Here is a 24,833-nt window from a genome sequence, read left to right as displayed (position 1 = left end):
ATTTATATCAAGTTTTTGTTAGGCTTCTGATGGGGGGCGGGGAGGGGAAGGAAAGCTGCCAAAGGCATTGGAAGAAAGAAAACTGTGGTGGAAGGGGGCTTCCCATGCAGGCCTATATGGAATAAGCCCATTACAGCTTCTCTCTCCCACTGATTACAACTCAAAATCTGCACAAATTATGAAAAGTAACTATCTGAGGACTCTGAAAAGTTAACAATTGCAGGCTGATCAGGAGGGGAGCCAAAACTTTAAGAATGAATGTTACGGCCGGGCCGGGCGTAGGGGCTCACGCCTGTAATCCCAGCACTTTGGGAGGCCGAGGCAGGTGGATCACGAGATGAGGAGATTGAGACCATCCTGGCTAACATGGTGAAACCCCGTCTCTACTAAAAATACGAAAAAATTAGCCAGGCGTGGTGGTGGGCACCTGTAATCCCAGCTACTCGGGAGGCTGAGGCAGGAGAATGGCGTGAACCCAGGAGGCGGAGCTTGCAGTGAGCCGAGATCGCGCCATTGCACTCCAGCCTGGGCAACAGAGCAAGGCTCCATCTCAAAAAAATAATAATAGTAATAAAAAAATAAATAAACAAATAAAAATTAAAAATTAAAAAAAAAAGAATGAATGTTACAGGGTGAGTTTCCCATTTTTTCTCCCCCTCCTTTACTTCCCATCTTTTAACCCAAGGGCCCTACCAGTGTGAAACTGTGAACTACGCAAGCAAAACCCTAGAGAAAGTAAGTTTTTTTCCAGCTAGAGTATCTACAACAAAAAAGCCTTGCAAGCCAGAGAGTGTAGGGAAAACTCCCATTTTTGTTTTGTTTTGTTTTGTTTTCTCTTCTTTGTTCTGGTCTCTGCTCTAAGAATGATTAGAGTCAAGGAGCCGCACTGCAGCAGCTGTGGCCAAATTGGAATCTAAAGCCCCAAGGGGGAAAAAAATCTTTCAGTCCAGAGAAATCAAGAAATGGGGCCTCTATAGTCCAAAGAATGTGGGAGAAGTCCTTGTTATTTTTTTTTTCTCTAATTCCTCCTACCTCATTGCTTAAGAACAACTCTAGTTATGCAAACCGGGAGGCAGACTGGGAGGCAAACATTTCAAAAGAAATCATATCATTCTAGCCAAAAATCCAGGAAGGGAAGTCCAAAGGAGCTGGAATGATGGGGGACATTTCAGAGAGAAGAAAGCTAGAAGTTAATTTTATGAATGAACCAACACAAGTCCTGACTGAACTCTAAGCTTCACATTTATGGTTGCCTCACACACACAGGCTATGCAAGCAGCACAGCGAGGACTTCGAGATCTGAACTATTACATAATTCCGCAGCCAAATTCCAAATTAGCCATTGTGCAGACACAGAGTAGTAAAGCAAAGTTCATAGCTTTGCTATGTTACTTTATGAAAAAATAGGAACTGACTGTAGTCACTGGCAAAGGAAAACAGAATTTGGAGTCTGAAGCTAACCACTTGGTAATCTGCTGAAAAAAGTAAACAAGAACTCTAACTTTCTTCAAAGGATTTTAACAGGAGTCAGATTTTTATAACCTAATATTCAAAATGTGAAGAAATCAGTCTAAAAATCACCCAGAATTACACTAAGCAATCGAAAGCTGGAGTGACTATATTAATATTAGACAAAATAAACTTAAGAACAAGGAAATTATCAGGAAGTAAAAGGGCTTATCACATAATGATAAAAGGGCCAGTTTATCAAGACATAACAATCCTAAACATGTATGCACTTAATAGCAAAACGTCAGAATACATGAAAGACTAATAGATCTGAAGAAGAAATAGATAAACCCACAGTTATATTTGGAGACTTCAACACTATTCTCACAATAACTGATAAAACAAGGAGGCAGAAAATCAGTAAGTATATAGATGATCTGAACACCACTATCATTCAACTTGAACTAATTGACATTTACAAAACCCTCTATCTGACAACAGCAGACTGTACCTTCTCCTAAAGTGCATATACATTCACTAAGATAGGTAATATTCCGAGCCCTGAAAAAACTGTAACTAATTTAAAAGAACCGAAATTCTAAAATTACTTTCCTAGATCATAATCAAATTAAACTGGAAACCCAGATAGAAACATATCTGAAAAATCCCAAATACCTGGAAAATAAACAATCCCCTTGTAAATAATCCATGGGTTAAAGAAGTCTCAAGAGAAATTAAAATATGTTTTGAACAAATGAAATGAAATGCAACATTTCAAAATTTGTGAGCTTTACACCGAAGCAGGATGGAGAAGGAAAAAGAAAGGTCTCAAATCAATAATGAAAGTTTTCATCTTTAAGAAACTAGAGAAGGAATAGCAAAGCAAAAGGGAAAAAAATAGAGAGCAGAAATCACTGAAATGGAAAATAGAAAATAATATAGATGATATAGAAAATAAATAAAACCAAAAATGCTTCTTTGAAAAGATCTACAAAATTGATAAACCTCTAGGCTGACTAGAAAAACAGAGGGCACTTACTGCCAATATCAGAAATGAAAGAGTGTAAATCAGTTCCAACAAATTGTTGTTTGCAGTACAAACATACTACAAACAACTTCCTGCTTATAAATTTGACAAATTTGATTAAATTAACTAATTTTCTGCACCCACAAGATGACAAAACTCACTGGAGAATAAATCGCCAAAATATCATATGTTATTAAGGGAACTGAATTCTGAGTTAAAAAACCTTCCATCAAAGAAAAACTCCAGGCAAATACGGGTTTCACCAGTGAATTTTACCAAGATTTAAGAAATAATAACATTTTTATACAATCTCTTCCACAAAACAGAAAAGAAGGAAATGCTTCCCAAGTTAGTATGAGAGCAGAAATTACCATGATACCCAATCCAGGCAAAGGTATTACAAGAAAATCAAACACAGCCCAATATATTTTATGAACACAGATGAACATTTTCTACAAGATAATAGCATATTGCATCCCCCAATATATAAAGAAGAAAATATATCACAACCAAATTGTGGTTATCCAGAGAATACAGGCTAGTTCAATAATTTAAAATCAGTAAATATAATTGATTATAGTACAAATTTAAAATGTCAAAAAAGCGTTTGACAAAATTCCATGTCCATTTATAACAAAAACTGTCAGCAAATTAAAAGGTAAGTTCTTCAACCTGATAAAAGGCATTGCCAAAAATTTCATACATAACATCACATCTAAGGGTAAAATACTGAAAGTTTTCTTTCAAAGATTGGGAACAAATCAAGGATGTGCTCTTATTACATTATTAAGCTATCCAGTGCAATAAGGCAGGAAAAAGAAATAAAAGACATACTGATTGGAAAGGAAAAAAATAAACAGTTTCTCTTTGCAGAAGATCTATGTAGACTAGGGAATTATAAAAAACTCTTAAGACTTATAAGGAGTCTAGCAAGGTTGCTGGATGTAAGCTCACTATTCCAAAATTAATTGTGTTTCTACACACTGGAAACTAACAATTGGATTTAAATTTGTTCTAAAGAAACATTAATAATGGCACCCCCCTAAATAAATAATTAGGTATAAATTTAATATAATATGTTCAGTATTTGCATACTGGATTATACAAAACACTGATAAAATAAAGGAGAGAGGATGCAAATAAATGAGCAACAGTGTGTTCATGAACCAGAACATTTGATATTGTTAAGATGTCAATTCTCTACCAATTGATCCACAAATTCAATGCAATTCTAATCAAAATCACATGTTTTATAGATATCAATGACCTGTTTCTGAAATGTATATGGACAGGCAAAGTAGTGAGAAAGGCCAAAATAATTTTTATAAAGGTCAAAGTTGGAGGACTAATACAATGTGATTTGACAGCTTACTGTAGAGCTACAGTAATCAAGATTGTGCGATATTGGTATAGGCATGCATATTGATAAACTGAACTTAAAAGAGTCTAAAACTGGCCTACAGAACATGTTTAAATTGATTTTTGACAAAAATCTAAAAATATTGGATAAAGAAAAGATAATCTTTCCAAAAATTTTGCTGAAACTATTAAATACTTACATGCCAAAAAATTAACCTTGACCCATGCCTCAGTGTGTACAAAAATTAATACAAAACCAATCGTAGATATAAATTCAACATGTAAACATATAAATGTTTTAGGAAATAGACAAGAGAAAGTCTCTGTGACCTTGACTCAGGTAGAGTTCTTAGATAAAATACCAGATGCACAAACCATAAAGGAAAAAGTAACAAATCTAACTCTTGAAATTTAAAACTCTTTCTCTTAAAAACACACAAATAAGATAATTGAAGACAAATCATAGGGTAGAGAAAAAATATTCGTAAATCACATATGTGACAAGAAACTCAAATCCAAAATATATTTTAAAAATTCTCAAAACTCAGAAAATAAGAAAGCAAAGAATCTAATTAACAAATTAGCAAAAAATTTGGAGATGTCATTTCCCAGAGTAAACAAATGCCAAAGTGCATGCAAAAAACAATTGCAAAGCTTATCGGTATCATTAGTCATCAGTGAAAATGTAACTTAAGCCCATAATAACACACAACTAAACATCTATTAAATGACTATTTAAAAAATAAGAGGAAAACACCTCATATTATCTCAAGTTCTAGAAAAATAAAGAGCAACTTGAACTCTCATACAATGCTAGTAGGAATGAAAGACGTTACAGTCACTTTGTAAATCAGTCTAGCAGTTTCTTTATGACTCAGCCATCCAACTCCTGGGTATTTGCCCAAATGAAATGAAAATATATATTTACACAAAAACCTGTATTTAATGTTTTATAGCAACTTTAATCTTGGTCACGGAGAACTGAAAACTATCCAAACTGTGCACAAACTGTAGAACTTTCATATAATGTAAACTTAGCAACAAAAACTGACAACTACTAGTATGTATACAACTACTAGTATGTATACAATAAGATGGACAAATCTTAAATGCATTATGCTAAGTAAAAGAAGCCCTTTGAATGGCTACATATTATATGACCCTTTTACATGACAACATGGAAAAGGCAGAATTATATAGACCAAAACATGGTAGTGTTTGCTTAGTTTTAGGAAGGGTAGAAGAGGGGTTAGCAATAAAGGAGCCCGACATCATGATGCTGTTTTATATCTTGATTGTGGTAGTGTCTGTTCTTCCTGGTAGCTCTTTGGATGTGCTTTTTAAACATGGTACTCTGCAATTTCCTGATAATATCCCTTTATATGTAATCATATTTTAGTCATATTGTTGGTATTCAGGGAATCTTTTGATCTGCACAATAGTACATTGGTTCTGGGATATTTTCTTGTCTTTTTTAAATTTTCTCCCTCTTTTCCTTTGATTCTCTGTCGAAGCTCTTACTATTCAAATATTAGACTTCCTAGATGCTTTCTATTATTTTTTTCTTTCTCTCTCTCTCTCTTAAATCTTTGTGTTTCATTGCACTTTCAAAGACATTCCCTTGAACTTTCTTCGAAAGTTTCAATTCAGCTTTTCACTCTTTTAATTTCCATGAGGTTTTATCCACTTTTTTTTTTTTTTAAATATGCTCCTTCCATTTTATGGTTAGAGAATCTTCTTTTATCTGTCTGAGGTTATAATTTTTTTTCCTCACCTGCAATGTCTCTGAATCTATTATATCATGTCTTTTGTTTATTTTGGTCCCCTTTTTATATTTAAGAGCGTTGCACCAAAAAAAAAAAAAAAAAAAAGAAAGGCTGACTAAAAGCTTTATAGGTAGGTGACCCTTGTTGATTGGCATACTTCCCTATCGCGTGACCAGGGAGCAAGTTGTTTTCACTGTTAGGGATCCCTATATGCTATTGTCTGGAGGTATTTTATTTGGATTATTCATTTTTTTCTAGAAAAGAATGTTCAGTTTCCTATCTGGAGGTGTTTATGACTTGGCTACTTGCTCCTGAGGACAGAAGTGGGAAAATTAGCCAAAAATTGCACTATTCAGGTTGTGGTCTCACTTTATCACTGTTTTTACTTCTGCATCTCATCTCAGCTCCCCTGTGCCTAGTAGCCCTCAGTTTCTCCAGAGAATAAATGTCTAATCTCCTAGTCGGTGGACTTTGTCATGTGGAGGAAGAGAAATAGACCCCTGGATGCACAGCAAAGAGGCAAGAGACCTGGGATTCCAAACACTTCTTTGTTAACAGTTGTGTCTTGCTCTACGATTTCAGCTTTAAACCTTACCCTCCCTCCTCCTCTTTACATCCTTAAAACTTCTAAGTGCCCAGCCTCTCCAGTTCTCTGTGGAAAAAACAGTTTGTTTCCTGTCATTATTCTCTTTCGTCAACCAATATTTTGGTTGTAAATTTCTCCACTGTATTAAATCATTTGCCTCTTTCTGACAAATATTGCTTACAAAATCATGTTGCAATCTCTTTTCTGTTGTTGTCTCCTCTCTCACTTTCCTTGTTCTTGTTGTATAATACTCTCTTTAATGTTTTTTGCCATCAATTTAATGTATTTGGATACAAGCAGCTTTTAATAGCAACTAAAAATATTTGTCCTGTTATTATGTGTAATAATCTTCTTAAAGGAAAAAAAATCATAGAGACACAGTCACATTTGTTCCATTTCTTATAAAGCTTAGGTATTATTTTTAGTTATAAATAAATATGTATTATGAGGCATATTCTGTTATGTCATTCACATGGGCTTGAGTCATAGGGATGCCAGTAGACAAGAATTTGAAAACATCCACCCACCTAACTATAATTCTTTCTTGAGCTTTTCAAGACTGAACTCAAATGTCACATCTTCCATGATGCCTTCACTGACAATTCTGGGTAAAGTTTGCTATTTTTCTGTTTATGTTCTTCTTGCACATCATAAACCTCATATTATAGTGTTTTTCACATTGTTCTATAAACATTTATTTAGGGGAGTATCTTCCACAGTATACTGGAACTTTGCAAATTTAGAATCATGTCTTATGCTCTTTTGTATTACTTTTGCCTTCTATATTATTATGGCCACAGATGTGTTTGCTAAAAGAATAAAGATCTCTAATGCCCATTTATGTGACTATTTCCTCCCTGCATAGTAGACAATATTGTGAATAGGTTGAGAGATATCTGCTGGGGGGATTATAAACTAATTAGTATGTCAAAAATTAGATCATTATCTATCGCGTGTTTGAGAGAAGATATACTCAAGGAGACAAGATATGATTATTGCCAAGAACAGCTAACAGTCCTGTTAGTTGGGTTTTTCTAATTATTTTCACCATCGGTTGCCAAAACCAGTACTAATTTTTTTTTAACCGATTTAAAATCTGGAAATTTCAACATGCCATAGAGGAATCCTTCAGAATTGAAACATTAATAATAGACTGATTATTTCAGTGTGTGTGTGTTTGTGTGTGTGTGTGTGTTGTTTGTATGTATAGGTGAGGGTGATTCATTTGGCTTAAGCAAAAAGTATAATGTGAAAGCACTAAGATTTCTTTTCCCAGCCTCAAGTTGATACAAACAGATGAACAATTTACTATCTTATTTTCAGCTTTGGAAACAACACCAAATATTATTATTATTGTTGTTACTAATTATGAATTATAAAGAGACTCGCTTTCAAACTATGGTCATTTCTCAGCAACAAAAGAATAAAGAAAAATAAAGTGATTCTACAAAGAAGCTGACAAAATTGATAATGGTTATCTAAACATTATCTGCCCTATTAATTTTACAGATTTCTATCTTTAGGGCACTCTGATGTATATAAATCAGTTTTTTTTTTTAACCAAAAAGATTAAGTTAGAAGGTAGTCATTACAATTAAGCGTGTATTATGCTTTGCAAAAGGATTCACTAAAGGAAACATTCAAATAAGGAGACATGTATTTCCAGTATTTGTTTACAGGTTACTAAATAAAAAATCTGAGGCTGGGCAATCAGGGAAATTAAAGGTTAAATGTCATTGGAAGTCCAGTGAAGCTTAACATCTGTGAAATAATATCAAAAATTTGATTTACACACATAGTTGTAAGAACCCATTAAATGAGATTGTCATGGCTGAGAGGATACCTTTGGTTTTTATTTTCATTTCTTCTGATCAGAGTTCCTTAGATTAACTGACACAAATTTTTTTACCTTGAAGTGATGCCACGAATTGTGGGTGTTGGTATATCACTTGGAGTATCTTCCACAGTGGTGATTTGCGTTCCATTGCTTTTCACGCAGGCATATATTGTGCAGACTTCAACCTGCAAACATTAGTTTAGAAAAAAATAAATGCAACTATTTTTGAAATATGTACTAACAATAGTCTGAATCCCACCTTCCCTCATTTCACATGAATCTCTTATAGTTCTCTATAACATCTTGAGGTTAAATCAATATTCATTTTTGATGTTAACTGACTCCAAAGGAATGAACTCAGAGGAGGGTACAGAATTGGGATCAAGACAATTGATTTAGTGATGGGAATGATGATGTTTACTCTCTGGTTTCAACTATTCAGAAAGAGAAAGATACATTAATCTACTCAGAGCATAGTCAAGGAATGGAAGATGCCCAAGTGACAGTTTGCAAACATAATAGGTTATCACTGCTTACTGTTCTCTAAATCTATAACTAAGTAGTGTAATGATGATATCTTCTGGAAGTCTTGACACTGTAAAACAAATAGCCTAAATGCTAATGTCTAGTGGAAGAAAAATGAGGCCTAGAGAAGCCTTCCAATATGGCTGAGGTATTTTATATCCATTTATTCCAGATGCAATTGTATTTTTACCTTAATCACAGCAGAAAATCATCATTCATCCCTTTAATTCTGCCACCTAATCTGAATAAAAACTGAGGAGAGTGGAATAACTGAAGATTAGAAATGGGGTTCATCAAGCATTAGTAACACAAAAGGAACGCATTAACCAAGAGGGAAGAGAGAGAAATGAATATACAAAAGATTGGGAACATCTACAAATCAATATTATTTTGCTCTCAATTAAAGGATAAACCTAAGAGGAACTGTACTTTTTACAGTGCTAATTTACTTTGAGTATCTAATACATAAATGGAGAAGGCAAGCTAGGTGCTAATGAATCTTAAACACTAATTCTGAGCTTCTATGTGAAACAATTATCTGATTGTTCCTTTGATGGTTGAAGAAAGGCAAATGGGATTCTTGTATTTAGTAGATATGCTATTTTATTACTAGTGTACCTAAATGTTAGTTGAGGGATATGTTCATAATGCTGTATGAGTTGTGTTACTTGTTGATGCCATATTGTCTTTTGAGGTATTAATAGTGGATATTTAAAAACTATCAAGGGTGTACATTCTAAGCATGTCCAATTAAATCTGAAATAAAGGCAGATGAACTTAAAATATAACGCTGTAATATAATTAATGAAAATGAACTTTATACATATTGGAAAAAATTGATTCTATGATACACAATGAAGTAACTCAGAATCAATTCAACTGAATCTATTATGTATCTAATATGTGCCAAATATTATAATGGAAATAAGCACAAATAATTGTATTGATTCCTCATAACTCCATTTAAACAAATTTGCAGAGAAGAAAGGGAATATGGTCAAGCTGGTAAGATTTAGGATATCTGAGTTGCTCTCCACTGTACCCTATTGGCTTCTCATCTAAATGTTAACATAACTTTAAGCTCTAAACTACTTAGGTATATTCAAATATTTCTCCAGAAAACATTTCGTTTGATTCATTGGTCAAAGGAAAATGACCAATGGCTACTGGTAGTAGCCAGATGATTATATATGTTTTAACCTCAAATGTTAGAGAAATGTGCCAATATTTTTAAATTTTTACTAATGTTAACATTCCAAGTCTCCATTTTGGGATCTATTTCTAGTGCTATAACTATATTGTATAACATGTGAATGAAACACAAATATAAAGCTTACTATATTTATATTAAAAAGAGATAAAACTGAATAAAAATGAAATGATTATTTATTTGTAAAGGGGACATATAAAGGGATTATTCAAAAAGTAGATATTTGGCTGGGTGAAGTGGCTCACACCTGTAATCCCAGCACTTTGGAAAGCTGAGGCAGGTGGATCACCTGAGGTCAGGAGTTTGAGACCAGCCTGGTCAACATGGTGAAACTCTGTCTCTACTAAAAATAGACACAAAAAATAACCTGGTGTGGTGGTGGGCACCTGGAATCCCAGGTACTTGGGAGGCTGAGGCATGAGAATTGCTTGATTCCATGAGGCAGAGGTTGCAGTGAGCTGAGATCATGCCAATGCACTTCAACCTGGGTGACAAGAGTGAGACTGTCTCAGAAAAAACAAAAGTAGATACTTGGGTGTGTTATGTGCTTTAAAATCAATAGCTATTTTACAGATGGGCTTAGCATAGAAAGCCTTAATTCTAAAGTATTAGGCATTACAATTAAATGCTTATTTTAAATGAAACCAAATCACCTTTGACATCATAATGAAAACCACTGAAATTTGATGTTCAAATTTTCAGAAATGCAATAGCTATATCAAGTACAGTATTCTTGGACTGCAAAAAGCTTCACAAAAAATATAGTAATCTGGAATAACAGTATCTTAGTCACTAATAACAAAATTCTATTATTGGATTCTACTTTGGTCTTTTGCATCTTCATCTGTTTCCACTCTCTTCAGGCTACCAGAAGGGGAAGCTTTATACCTACTGGTTTGAGTTATTTATACCTGACTCAAACCAGTAGTGGTATAAATAAAGCCTTCCCCATAGAATAGGCCTTAAACACTTTTAAACGTTAACTCTTAATCTAGAGTTAGAGAGCTGAGCTGCACATGCATGCACAGCACACAATGTTCTCACTTCTAGGTTGTATTTCAAGTCTTTATAAAGCAAATGAATAAGGTGTCTTTTGAAAAATGAGCTTTCTCGAACAGGGGTCAAAAGAAGACAATACAGCAAATCCTCCATCACTTTCCTGTGTTAGCCTTTTTTATATAGCTATGTTTCTAATTTATTTGGAGCTTGATTTCTGTTTTATAATTTGGCCTACGGCCTACCTGCATACATGGACTCACTGTAAGAATCATGAACATAAACATCAGTCCACATATTCCATGCTAAGACATCTCAGGTAGGTTATGGGAATCATGGTGTGCAATGAAAACAAACCACTGCTTAAGAAAATCAGAGAGGACACAAACAAATGGAAAAACATTCCACGCCCATGGATAGGAAGAAAAAATGTCACGAAAAGGGCCATATTGCCCAAAGTAATTAACAGATTCAGTGATATTCCCATTAAACTACCATTGACATTCTTCACGAAATTGGAAAAAACTACTTTAAAGTTCATATGGAACCAAAAAAGAGCCTGTATAGCCACAACAATCATAAGTAAAAAGAACAAGTCTGGAGGCATCACACTACCTGACTTTAGACTATACTACAAGGCCACAGTAACCAAAACAGCATGGTACTGATACAAAAACAGACAAATGGACCAAGGGAACAGAATAGAGACCTCAGAAAGAAGACTGTGCATCTACCACTATCTGATCTTCAACAAAACTGACAAAAACAAGCAGTGGGGAAAGGATTCCCTATTTAATAAATGGTACTGGAAAAACTGGCTAGCCATATGCAGAAAATTGAAACTGGGCACCTTCCTTACATCTTATACAGAAAGTAACTCAAGATGGATTAAAGACTTAAATGTAGAGCCCAAAACTATAAAAATCCTAGAAGAAAACCTAGGCAATACCATTCAGGACATAGACACAGGCAAATATTTCATGACAAAAATGTCAAAAACAATTATGATAAAAGCAAAAATTGACAAATGGAATCTAATTAAACTAGAGAGCTTCTGCACAGCAAAAGAAACTATCATGAGAGTGAACAGGCAACCTACAGAATGGGAGAAAATTTTTGCAATCTATACATCTGACAAAGGTTTAATATCTAGAATCTATAAGAAACTTAAACAAATTTGCAAGAAAAAAAAAAACCCATTTAAAAAAGTAGGTAAAGGACATGAACAGACACTTCTCCAAAGAAGAATTTATGTGGCCAACAAGCATACAAAAAAGAGCTCAACATCACTGATGATTAGAGAAATGCACAGCAAAACCACAATGAGATACCATTTCATGCCAGTCAGAATGGTGATTATTAAAAACTCAAGAAACAACAGATGCTGGTGAAGCTGTGGAGAAATAGAAAGACTTTTACACTGTTGGTGGGAATGTAAATTAGTTCAACTATTGTGAAAGACAGTGTGGTGAGTTCTCAAAGACCTAGGGCCAGAAATACCATTAGACCCAGCCATCCCATTACTGGGTATATACCCAAAGAAATATAAATCATTCTATTATAAAGATACATGCATGCATATGTTCATTGCAGCACTATGCACAATAGCAATGACATGGAATCAACCAAAATGCCCATCAATTATAGACTGAATAAAGAAAATGTGGTACATGTACACCATGGAATACCATGCAGCCATAAAAAGGAATGAGATCATGTCCTTTGCCGGGACATGGATGGAGCTGGAAGCCATTATCCTCAGCAAACTAACACAGGAACAGAAAAGCAAACATCACATGTTCTCACTTACAAGTAGGAGCTGTACACCGAGAACACATGGACACAGGGAGGGGAACACCACATACTGGGGCCTGTTGTGGGGGCATCAGGGGAGGGAGAACATCACAATAAATAGCTAATAATGCATGTGGAACTTAATACTTGGTAGATGGGTTGATAGGTGCAGCACACCACCGTGGCATATGTTTACCTATGTAACAAATCTACAAGTCCTGAACGTGTATCCCGGAACTTAAAATAAAATACATTTAAATAAAAAAAAAAGAAAAATAATTAATGTACCTTTCTCCTTTATTCAAAGATATTTTTATTTGGTTTTCTTAGGAAGCTAGGTCTATGAGTCACAGTAGGGGAGACTAAAGTGTTGGTTGTAGCCAGATGATTATGTATGTCTTAACCTCAAATGTCAGGAAAAGGAGATGGAAACCTGAATGAGGTAGTACTACTAAATAGATAGAACCAATAAAAAGTTTCTGTGCTTAGTATCTTCTGAAAATTATCTTATGAAGCTCTTAAGAATTTTAGAAGTAGCATAGTTCATTAAAAAATTTAGTAAATTGCAAGCTTTCTCTAAACGTGGGGTTTCTGAAATACTCTGATTTTTTTTTCCATCACTCATTTGCACATTTAGCCTTGCTATCTTTTATGTCTTGGTACTCCAACAAGATTTCCAATTCTGTGAAGATAAGTTCCTTGTTTTATATGCCTTAGTATTCCCTATATTTTTTCTACCTTTTAGGCCAGTAGCCCCTGAAGAAGCCTATGAATTTGACTTCAAGTGATCAGTGCACTTTCTAAAATTGTGTGTTAAATTTTGTCATACAAGTGCATAAATATTTTTCTAAGGCAGAGTACACTGACTTCATAAGATTCTTAAAGAAGTCCAACGGCAAAAATTTTGACCACAATTACTCTCACATATGCGGAGAACATTGAACAGTTTTTGAGTGATGAATAAATATATTTATTTCATCTTCAGATAAAACCTTTTAATATTTTTTGTCTGCTATATTTTTTATTTATGTCTTCCTGTTGCATTCAGAATCACAGAATGCTAGAGGTGGCTAGAATGTTTTAAGTCATCTAGTCCATTGCCCTTACAAAAGAGGAATTTGAAACCAAGTGAAGTTTCATAACTTCTCTGGAGATATTAAATTAGTAAATAGGAGAAAAGGGAAGAGAAAAAAAATCTCCACATTTATAAACTGATTCTGATTTTGATTTCAGTAAAAGATCCAGGGAAAAGGTAAACTGCTCAGCAAGATTTATTTAGAATACATGATTAGCTTCATTTTGCCAGTGAGAATTTCATCACCATCCTCATCACCATCGTTTTCTGTATTATCATTATCTTCTCTCCAGAGACTCACATGTTTGCCTACAGCACACAGATTTAATTCTGATCAATTTCCCTTCTCTCTTTTCCCTTCCCCACCAAAGAAATAATCTGTAACCAAGACAGAAGATATCCACTTGAAGACATAGCCTGGCACATTTTATTTAACATATCCATAAGCCTAACCATCAAAAAGCAATATTCTAACCTGAATGTCATAGACAGTGAAGGGAGACAGGTCTCTCAGAATAAACGACCCAGGCATATTCATTCCAGTCTTGTAGAGCTTATTATTTACATAGATAGAATACTCAGTGACAACACCATTTGGGTTTGAAGGAGATGTCCAGATGACACGTACAGCTGTACTGTTGATGATGACAACCTCTGGAGGAGGCATGCCCTGAGGCTCTAGAATTAAAGGAAGAAACTGAATAAACTCCAGCTGTCTCTGAAAAAGCACATGTTAAGCTAAATGCAGATTAGTATTTAGGTTTAGCAAAGGGTTCGTTGCTTATCTGCTTTTCGCTGATGAAGTTATCACAGTCTGTAGTCCTCTGTAAATTGCCTTATTATACTCTCAGTTAGAAACCATAAGAATTGGTGGTAAAATGCTTTATACCACCAGCATAGTGCTAATCTTCAATACTATGTGACCAGTGGGATATGATGATGAATTATTCACCCATCTGCACCACTAACACATATCTATTTTTTGTCTTTTTTTCCGTGCCTTCACTCTATACCTTCAAGGTGCAGGGGAGGGAGGGAAGGAAATAAAATTTGCTCCTTAAGCAAAAAATAAAACTCAAATACAATGAGGCTGGTGGAACGTGAAAAATAATTTGATGTTACTAGCTTGTAACTCAAGCAATATGAAGCAATAATGCAATATTGTCATTATGTAAATGATTTTGAATGTTGATTATCATAGGTAATGATGAAATCTAACATAAGAAAAAAATCTTGCTTAGCGTTAAATTACATAATTATTCAAGCATGTCAGAAATAACTATGCAAAGACCTATTTTTATCATAAGAACCCATCTTAACTAGTTGAAGAATTGTCCTTGTGATCTACCCTATTTTATAAACAAAAGGTGCCGACCTTTGGCACCACAAAGGGAAATGGGTTCCACACTTAAAGAGCTCTGCTAATGACCTGGAACACTTGCTTGGGAGGTAATGATATTATAATGTTTATAATGAGACTTTATAAAGCCAAAAAGATTAGAAAGACCATTCCAAACACATTTCAGATTCACAAGTTGCTTCCCTTGCTTTCTCCCCCTTGCTAACTGGCTTAGAAATGAGTCATAGGCAATTTTTCTCAGGGGCTGAACTTCCACCTACCATTTCTGGTGACTCAGGGAGGGCTCTCACTGTGTTTGGCTGTCGTTTTGAAAAACATACTGCTTCTGAGGGCAAATCTTAAAAAAAAAATGTTTCTAAATGTCACCATTTATTGATGTGAACTCAGCTCTAAAATAAGTATACACTGAAAAGAACAGGAACAAACTGGGCTGATATCTCATTATTAGAGCTTGTGCTTCTGTCTCAATGGGACTGCTTATTGATCTGCTACTGACGACAGTGAGCACTTAAGCATTTCAGCCCCCACCCGCCTCCCTCCTACACCGGAAATTTTATAATGGAGGGATGACTGATCTCAACCCCAGCAAGAATCAATCAATTTCACTCACATCTCTGAAGCAAATATCTTTTAGAATCTGGACTCACCCCCATCGCAAGTGGTTGCATGAAGTCCTGCACTGTTGATGCTGTGGACTCCATTGAAGACAGAGATAAAGATCCAATACTCTGTGTTTGGCTTTAGGTGGCCAATGACATGAGAGTTTACATCTGGCAAGATTTTTAGAGAGTCGTTTGAGGTAGCAGAACTCCAAACAAGTGTATAATATTCAACTTCACCTTGTAGGTCTTGAATAGCTGTCAACAATAAATGCAGGACACAGTGAATGTAGCTGAGGGTTTCAGGGGAAAAAAAAAATTCTACCATTAGCTTTCTAGAATGAGAAAAAAAGAAGCTTAGAGAGCCTTGTTTTGGAAATGTTAAAAAAGCTTATGGGATCTCCTTTTTGGTGGTGCTAGTGGTGAGAGTTTTTACTTTATTTATTTAGTTTTGAGACAGTCTCGCTCTGTCACCCAGGTTGGAGTGCAATGGTGCAATCTTGGCTCATGGCAGCCTTGACGTCTGGGGCTCAAATGATCCTCCTGCTTCAGCCTTCCAAGTAGCTGGGATTATAGGCTCAGGCCATCACACTAGTTAATTTTTATTAGTTTCTTTGTAGACACAGGGTCTTGCTATGTTTCCCAGACTGGTCTCAAACTTCTGGCTTCAAGTGATTCTCCCACTTCAGTCTCCCAAAGTGTTGGGATTACAGGTATGAACAACCGCACCTGGACAGTTTTTGTTTTTTAATAATTTGCTTTTTTGCCCAATCCCATAATTAATTGCAGTCTTATATAGGAATATGAGTCTTATAAAAAATCGCATTAACTTTTTAATTTCCTTTAAATATTTTAATTTTGCAACTTATAATTATTCAATGAATCATCAGAACTTTGATATAACACTTATGAAAGGGAACTAAGACGAAAACAAAAGTATACAATATGTGGAACAACTTCCGCTCATAAGTAACATAATCCTAGAGAGAAGACTAGGCTAATACAAATAAAGGCATTTCCTGACACAGATCCTAGACACAATTTCTTAACTTGCTAACAACATTTGCTAAATGATACCTAGAAGGATGCTTAGATAGATATCCTTTATGTACACTGTCAACGTAACAGGGCTACATAGCATGCTCCCCTTAAGGACTGGCTCAGGATAATACTTAAATTTTTATCAGGGCTCTCATCCTTCTCTTCTAGTCCAATGTGTTTCTGTAATGTAGACAAGCCTTTAAAAGATACCAAAATCAATCACTAACTGTCTTGCAAATATAACTCATCAATTCTTCAATGCTTATCCTTTCAAAGACCAGTCTATTATTTTATCTCCTCTTTCTCCCAATTTATCCATTCTTTTCCTTAGGCTCTGCTTCTCATTATCTGCCCGCAATGATTCTTTAATGAGAGAACATGAAAACAGCTATATTTTCTTAGGTAGGAAGTTATATGTTGCTCTACTTACATCAATATTATTTTCAGAGGCTTTTAAACAGAAATGATTACCTTCGTTTGTTAGGATGGGGGTGGAGTGTTGGCTTACCGGCCTTCTGAAATTTCATGTCAAATTATGCAAACAAAAATTACTCAGGCCGGGCACAGTGGCTCACACTTGTAATCCTAGCACTTTACGAGGCTGAGACAGGCAGATCACTTGAGCTCAGGAGTTTGAGACCAGCCTGGGAAACATGGCAATACCCCATCTCTCCGTGAAATACAAAAACTAACCAGGCGTGATGGCACACACCTGTAGTCCCAGCTACTCAGGAAGCTGAGGCAGTAGGATGGTTTGAGCTCAGGAGGCAGAGGTTGTGGTGAGCTGAGATTGTGCCACTGTACTCCAGGCTGGACAACATAATGAGACCATGTCTCAGGGAAAAAAAAAAAAAAAAAAAAAGTTAAACAGCATTAGTCCAAGAATGGGGAGGAAAAAGTGGCGATTTCTCCTTATATATATTCATTTATATGTGAGATCCCAGTATATGGCCATATAAAGTGATACAGCTTTGAGAATAGTATGTTTCTTTACAGGACCTGTTTACATTAAAGTCTTGGTGATTTTGCTTAAAAACTGAATACTGGGTTTTCCTTTTTGTTTTTCCTAAATACACTACTGCTTTCACTTTAGCTCTAGAACTAGTTAAAAGGGTTTGATGTGCCAGTGTAGTTGGAAGAGTTTGTACTGGAAGACCTTTAGCAATTAATTTGGGAAATTCTGGGTTTTGCAATGTTTCTTTCCTCTGATGTCACAAAAATGTAAGCACATGCAATAATGAGGTCATTATTGATCACTGGCAGGAACTGACTATTAAAATCCCTTAAAGTTTTCCTGAATGATAATATTCACCAAGTACAGCAAAGCCATGGGTATAGTGAGTGCAAATGTTTCTTCTGTTACTATCATCATTTTCTACTGGCTCACAGCATTATTTATTACTCATTAATTTGTGGCTGCTATGGTATAATGCAAAGTGTACTAGATTTGTAGTTTATGTTGAATTTTAGTTTGTTAAGTGAGCAGGCTGATTATAAAGTCAAGCCCTAAAGATACAATCTTAATGAAATGCTTTCAAACTTTACTTACATATATAAATTAATTTCACTTGAGTTATTAAATTTGTCTGTTATCTGCACTATCCAGTTCCAATTAATATACCTTTGTAGATACATTAAATACATTTCCACTAGCACAAGTTCAAGACAAGCAAAGATCATATGTCAATGTCTGGATGAGACCCCATTAAATGTCCCTTCTTAGCCATGCACCATATGTCAACCCCTCTAAAACAGAACAGAACCTAGAACAACAGGAAAAGATGGTGATTCCATTCCATTGTTTATGTCTTACTGCATGCTATGGAGGCTGTTGAGATCAGAAACAGGCAGCATTTCTGGAAAACAAGTACCAGATTTCTGGCCTATTTTTCCTCTTTCCACCATTTGCTTCAACACTTGTTTCTCCACTCATATGGATGTTACACTTGGGAATCCAAAACATAGAAAAATGTAGAAACACATATAATTTTATACATATTCCTGGATATTACATGAGAAGTTCTGGGAGCAGTACATGCATAAGAGCATCTTTTTCATTGCTCAAATAAGGTCTTTAAACTTCGATGCACTCTTCCTAAGTCAGTGAACCACCTAAGAAAAAGAAGATACATCCTCAGTTCAATAGACCAGCACAAAATTAAAGGCTGATGACCTTGACTTTGCCTCTGAGAGAGGAAGGCTATTAACATGGAAACAGCTGGAATGAAGAGGCAAGTAAATTTCACCCTCCCTATCTATTGAGAAAAGCTGGACCTGAATGTATCTCTCCTTTTTTAAATAGAAAAACATAAGTTATAAGGCTTCTTCCTACCATAAGACAAGGGAAACCTTGTCTAGAACCTTCCAAGGCAGAAGTTTTGTGTACATTACTTCTATGAGAATGGTATGGAGGTTTTATAAAACATTTGCATGGTGTACCAAAAATGAAAAGGGATATGACTTTATGAAAAAGAAGCCTCTATGAAGTAGGTTTGTGGAATCATAAAAAGAGACCCACAAAGACAGAGATGTAAAGGGGTCTGCCTTAAATAGGAAAGGAAAGCAATGAAACATATAAAGCAATGGCAGAATTGAAACGTACATTGAAAGCAGAAATAAGCAGAGTTAAAAATGCACAATATCAAAGAATTAACAGGAAAATGACCAGGAAATCAGTGAAAGTCAAAATTATAGACATCGAGAACAGAAAAAATCTAATTACCTTAAAAATAAATGTAATAAATAATTATGGCTATGAAATGCCCCATTAAACCTTACCCAAAATGACTTATGTCTACAAACTGAATAGACTAATATAGTTTTCTCCAAGATAATCACAATATATCCAAACATAGACATATCATGGAATATTGCAATATTTTAAAGGTAAACCAAAAATTAGGAACATTTATAAAGGACGAAAAAATCAGATAAGTTTCAGACTTCTCATGTGGAATGTCAAATGTTGAAAGACAATGGAACAATTTCAACAAGTTTTGATGAGAAATAGTTTAATCCAATAATTTTATACACATTTAAATGGTTACTTATGTGTAAAAACAACAGACATACTTTCTTACTTAGGCAAAAGTTAGGAGAATGTGTAAAGATGAGAGAAATACTTTCTTATATCACCAAACATTTAGAGAACATAAAACTAATTAATTGTGTTTTCTACGTTTCATGACAAAACTATCCAATAATCTTCTTCAGAAGACAGAAAGATTAATCAAGATCCAGAACTCAAGGCTGGGAAAATTTGAGAATTGCCGATAAGTACTGAAGCTATTTAGAGAAAATAGTTGTGTAAAAAAATTATATCATAACAACAACAATAATAAACTGAACATTGAAAACAGCAGATGAGAAAGGCAAGAAAAGTAACAGTAAAGTTCTTTGTTATACATAAAATAGAATGGCATGAAAAAATAAAGACATTGCTAACAATATCACCAATACTATTTAAACTTTAAAATATAGTACAGAAGATAAAAGCTATCTTCTGTAATCTGAAGGCAAAGATTTCTAGAACTCCCAATACCAGCGTTTTTCTCTTCTTGTCAAATAATTGGACTACATTTTCTGGGCCCCATGCATCTGGACTGAGATATGAAGGAGCAATTGGCCATCTCTGATGGTCTAGTTTTCCCATCTAAGGTAGGACTCTAAGGCCCTGGGGAATGGTGGATTCACTAGATGGAAAAAGCCTGTCTTTAACTGACACATAGGAGTTTAAAAAGGGCAACACAGTAATAGTGGGGGACTTCAATACTCCACTGACAGTACTAGACAGGTCATCAAGACAGAAGGTCCACAAAGAAACAAATGGACTTAAACTATACCCTAGAACAAATAGACTTAACAAATATTCATAAAACATTCTACCCCAAAACTGCAGAATATACATTCTGTTCATCAGCACATGGAACATTCTCCAAGATAGTCTGTATGATAAGCCACAAAGCAAGTCTCAACAAATTTAAGAAAATTAGAATTATATCAAGTCCTCTTTCAGACCACAGTGGAATAAAATTGGAAATCGATTCCAACAAGAACCCTCAAAATGATGCAAATACATGGAAATTAAATAATCTGCTCCTGAATGATCATTGAGTCAACAATGAAATCAAGATGAAAATTAAAAATTCTTTGAACTGAATGATAATAATGACACAGCCTGTCAAAACTTCTTGGATACAACAAAAGCAGTGTTAAGAGGAAAGTTCATAGCCTTAAATGCCTATATCAAAAATTTGAAAGAGCACAAATATACAATCTAAGGTCACACCTCATGGAACTAGAGAAACAACAAATCAAATCCAAGCCCAGCAGAAGAAAAGAAATAACCAAGATCAAAGCAGAACTAAATGCAATTTAAACATGCAAACACAACAATACAAAAGATAAATGAAATAAAGAACTGGTTCTTGGAAAATACAAATACAATTGATAGACCATTTAGGAAGATTAACCAAGAAAAGAAGAGAGAATATCCAAATAAGCTCAATTAGAAACAAAACAGGAGATATTTCAACTGATACCACAGAAATACAAAAGATCATTCAAGGCTACTTGAACACCTTTATGCAAATAAACTAGAAAACCTAGAGGAAATAGATAAAATCCTGGAAATATAAAACTCTCCTAGATTAAACCAGGAAGTAAGAGAAACTCTGAACAGACCAATAACAAGCAGTGAGATTGAAATGGTAATGATAAAGTTACCAACAAAAAAAGTCCTGGAACAGACAGATTAACAGCTGAATTATATCAGACATTCAAAGAAGAATTGGTACCAATCATATTGACACTATTCCAAAAGATATAGAAAGAAGAAATACTCCCTACATCATTCTATGAAGCCAATATCATCCTAATACCAAGAACAGGAAAGGACATGACAAAAAAAGAAAACTACACATCAATATCCCTGATGAACATAGATGCAGAAATCCTTAACAAAACACTAGCTAACCAAATCCAACAGCAATTATCAAAAAGACAATTCACCATGATCAAGTAGGTTTCATACCAGGGATTCAGGGATGGTTTAACATATGCAAGTCAATAAATGTGATACAACACATAAACAGAATTAAAAACAAAAATCACATGATCATCTCAACTGATGCAGAGAAAGCCTTTGATAAAATCCAGCATCCCCTTATAATTAAAACCCTCAGCAAAGTCAGCATAGAAAGGGCATAATTTAATGTAATGAAAGACATCTATGACAAAACCACAGCTAACATTATACTGAATGGGGAAAGGTTGAAAGCTGTATTAGTCTATTCTCATGCTGCTGATAAAGACATACCCAAGATTGGGCAATTTACAAAAGAAAGAGGTTTAATGGACTCATGCAGTTCCACATTGCTGGGGAGGCCCCAAAATCATGGTAGAAGGTGAAAGGCACATCTCACATGGTGGCAGACAAGAGGGAAACTCCCCATTATAAAACCTCTGATCCCATCATACTTATTCACTGTCACAAGAATAGCATGGAAAAGACCCACCCCTATGATTCCATTATCTCCTGCTGGGTCTCCCCCACAACACTTGGGAATTCTGTGAGCTACAATTCAAGATGGATTTAGATGGGGACACAACCAAACCATATCATCCTGCCCTGGTCCCTCCCAAATCTCATGTCTTTACATTTCAAAGCCAATCATGCCTTTTCAACAGTCTCCCACAGTCTTAACTCATTTCAGCATTAACTAAAAAGTCCACAGTCCAAAGTCTCATCTAAGACAAGGCATGTCCCTGCCACCTATGAGCCTGTAAAATCAAAAGCAAGTTAGTTACTTCCTAGAAACATGGGGTTACAGGCATTGGCTAAATACACCTGTTCCAAATGGAGAAATGGGCCAAAACAAAATGGCTACAGGCCCCATGCAAGTCCAAAATCAAGCAGAGCAGTCAAATATTAAAGCTCCAAAATGATCTCTTTTGATTCCATGTCTCACATCCAGCTCATGCTGATGCAAGAGGTGGGTTCTCATGGTCTTGGGCAGCTCTGCCCCTGTGACTTTGCAGGGTACAGCCTCCCTCCTGGTTGCTTTCACAGGATAGCATTGTCTGTGCCTTTCCAGGTGCACAGTGCATGCTGTTAGTGGATCTACTATTCTAGGGTTTAGAGGACAGTGGCCCTCTTCTCACAGCAGCACTGGGCAGTGCCCCAGTGGGGACTGTGTGTGGAGGCACCCATCCCACATTTCCTCTCTGCGCAGCCCCCGCAGAGGTTTTCTATGAATGTCTGCCCCTGCAGCAAACTTCTGTCTGGATATCCAGGTGTTTCCATACATCCTCTGAAATCTAGGTGGAGGTTCCCAAACCTCAATTCCTGACTTTTGGGCACTGGTAGGCTCAACACCATGTGGAAGCTGCCAAGTCTTGGGGGTTGCACCCTTTGAAGCCATGGCCCAAGCTCTACACTGGCCCCTTTCAGCCATGGTTGGAGCCACTGGGACACAGGGCCCAAGTCCCTAGGCTGCACACAGCATGGGAACCCCGGGCCTGGCCCACAGTACCACTTTTTCCTCCTAGGCCTCTGGGCCTGTGATGGTTGCAGCTGTCATGAAGACCTCTGACATGCCCTGGAGACATTTTCCCCACTGTCTTGGGGATTAGTGTCTCATTATTTATGTAAATTATGTAAATTTCTGCAGCTGGCTTAAATTTCTTTTCAGAAAGTGGGATTTTCTTTGCTATCACATTGTCAGGCTGCAAATTTTCCAAACGTTTGTGCTCTGCTTCATTTATAAAACTGAATGCCTTTAACAGCACCCAAGTCACCTCTTGACCACTTTGCTGCTCAGAAATCTCTTCTGTCAGATATCCTAAATCATCTCTCTCAAGTTCAACATTCCACAAATCTCTAGTGCAGGGTCAAAATGCTGCCAGTCTCTTTGCTAAAACATAACAAGAGTCACCTTTGTTCCAGTTCCCAACAAATTCCTCATCTCCATCTGAGACCACCTCAGATTGAATTTCATTGTCCATATCATTATTAGCATTTTGGTCAAAGCCATTCAACAAGTCTTTAGGGAGTTCCAAACTTTCCCACACTTTCCTGTCTTCTTCTCAGTCCTCCAAACTGTTCCAACCTCTACCTGTTACCCAATTCCAAAGTTGTTTTCACATTTTTGGGTATCTTTTCAGCAGTGCCGCATTCTACTGGTACCAACTTACTGTATTAGTCTGTTCTCATGCTGCTGATAAAGACATACTGGAGATTGGGCAATTTACAAAAGAAAGGTTTAATGGACTCATAGTTCCACATGGCTGGAGAGGCCTCATACTCGTGGTAGAAGGTGAAAGACACATCTCACATGGCAGTGGACAAGAAAAGAGAGCCATACAGGGAAACTTCCTTTTATGAAACCATCAGATCTTGTTAGACTTATTCACTATCATGAGAATAGCATAGGAAAGACCCACCCCATGATTCACTTAGCTCCCACTGGGTCCCTCCCACATGTGGGCATTATGGGAGCTACAATTCAGGACGAGAGTTGGGTAGGGATACAGCCAAACCATATCAAAAGCATTCCCCCTGAGAACTGGAACAAGACAAAGATGCCTACTTTCACCACTTCTATTCAACACAGTGAAGCAGAATAATTGAGGTAAACATCCAACATTCGTTGTCTCGTGCCATGGAAATCAGATGCAGACACATAGTGAGTTTAAGAGTGGAGGTTCAATAGGCAAAAGAAAGAGAAAAGGAGAGAAACATTGCCGGGGGGCGGAGCAAGATGGCCGAATAGGAACAGCTCCAGTCTCCAACTCCCAGCGCGAGCGACACAGAAGACCGGTGATTTCTGCATTTTCAACTGAGGTACTGGGTTCATCTCACTGGGGAGTGCCGGACGATCGGCGCTGGTCAGCTGCTGCAGCCCGACCAGCGAGAGCTGAAGCAGGGCGAGGCATCGCCTCACCTGGGAAGCGCAAGGGGGAAGGGAATCCCTTTTCCTAGCCAGGGGAACTGAGACACACAACACCTGGAAAATCGGGTAACTCCCACCCCAATATTGCGCTTTAAGCAAACAGGCACACCAGGAGATCATATCCCACACCTGGCCGGGAGGGTCCCACGCCCACGGAGCCTCCCTCATTGCTAGCACAGCAGTCTGTGATCTACCGGCAAGGTAGCAGCGAGGCTGGGGGAGGGGCGCCCGCCATTGCTGAGGCTTAAGTAGGTAAA

General features: G+C 36.3%; 1 protein-coding gene across 1 annotated transcript in view; it reads right to left on the bottom strand.

Moving 5' to 3' along the window:
- Positions 1–24,833, bottom strand: part of USH2A (usherin) — a 795,153-nt gene that overhangs the window by 208,309 nt on the left and 562,011 nt on the right. The window contains exons 44-46 of the mRNA XM_025367257.1: positions 15,632–15,841; positions 14,100–14,302; positions 8,097–8,209 (exon numbers count right to left, since the gene is read on the bottom strand). Of these exons, the coding sequence (XP_025223042.1) occupies positions 8,097–8,209; positions 14,100–14,302; positions 15,632–15,841 (526 nt within the window). The remainder of the gene's footprint in view (positions 1–8,096; positions 8,210–14,099; positions 14,303–15,631; positions 15,842–24,833) is intronic.

The sequence above is a fragment of the Theropithecus gelada genome, chromosome 1 (genome assembly GCF_003255815.1).
Source record: "Theropithecus gelada isolate Dixy chromosome 1, Tgel_1.0, whole genome shotgun sequence".
Classification (NCBI taxonomy): Eukaryota; Metazoa; Chordata; class Mammalia; order Primates; family Cercopithecidae; genus Theropithecus; species Theropithecus gelada.
The sequence above is the reverse complement of the archived record's forward strand: the minus strand, read 5'-3'. Positions and strand labels throughout refer to the sequence as shown.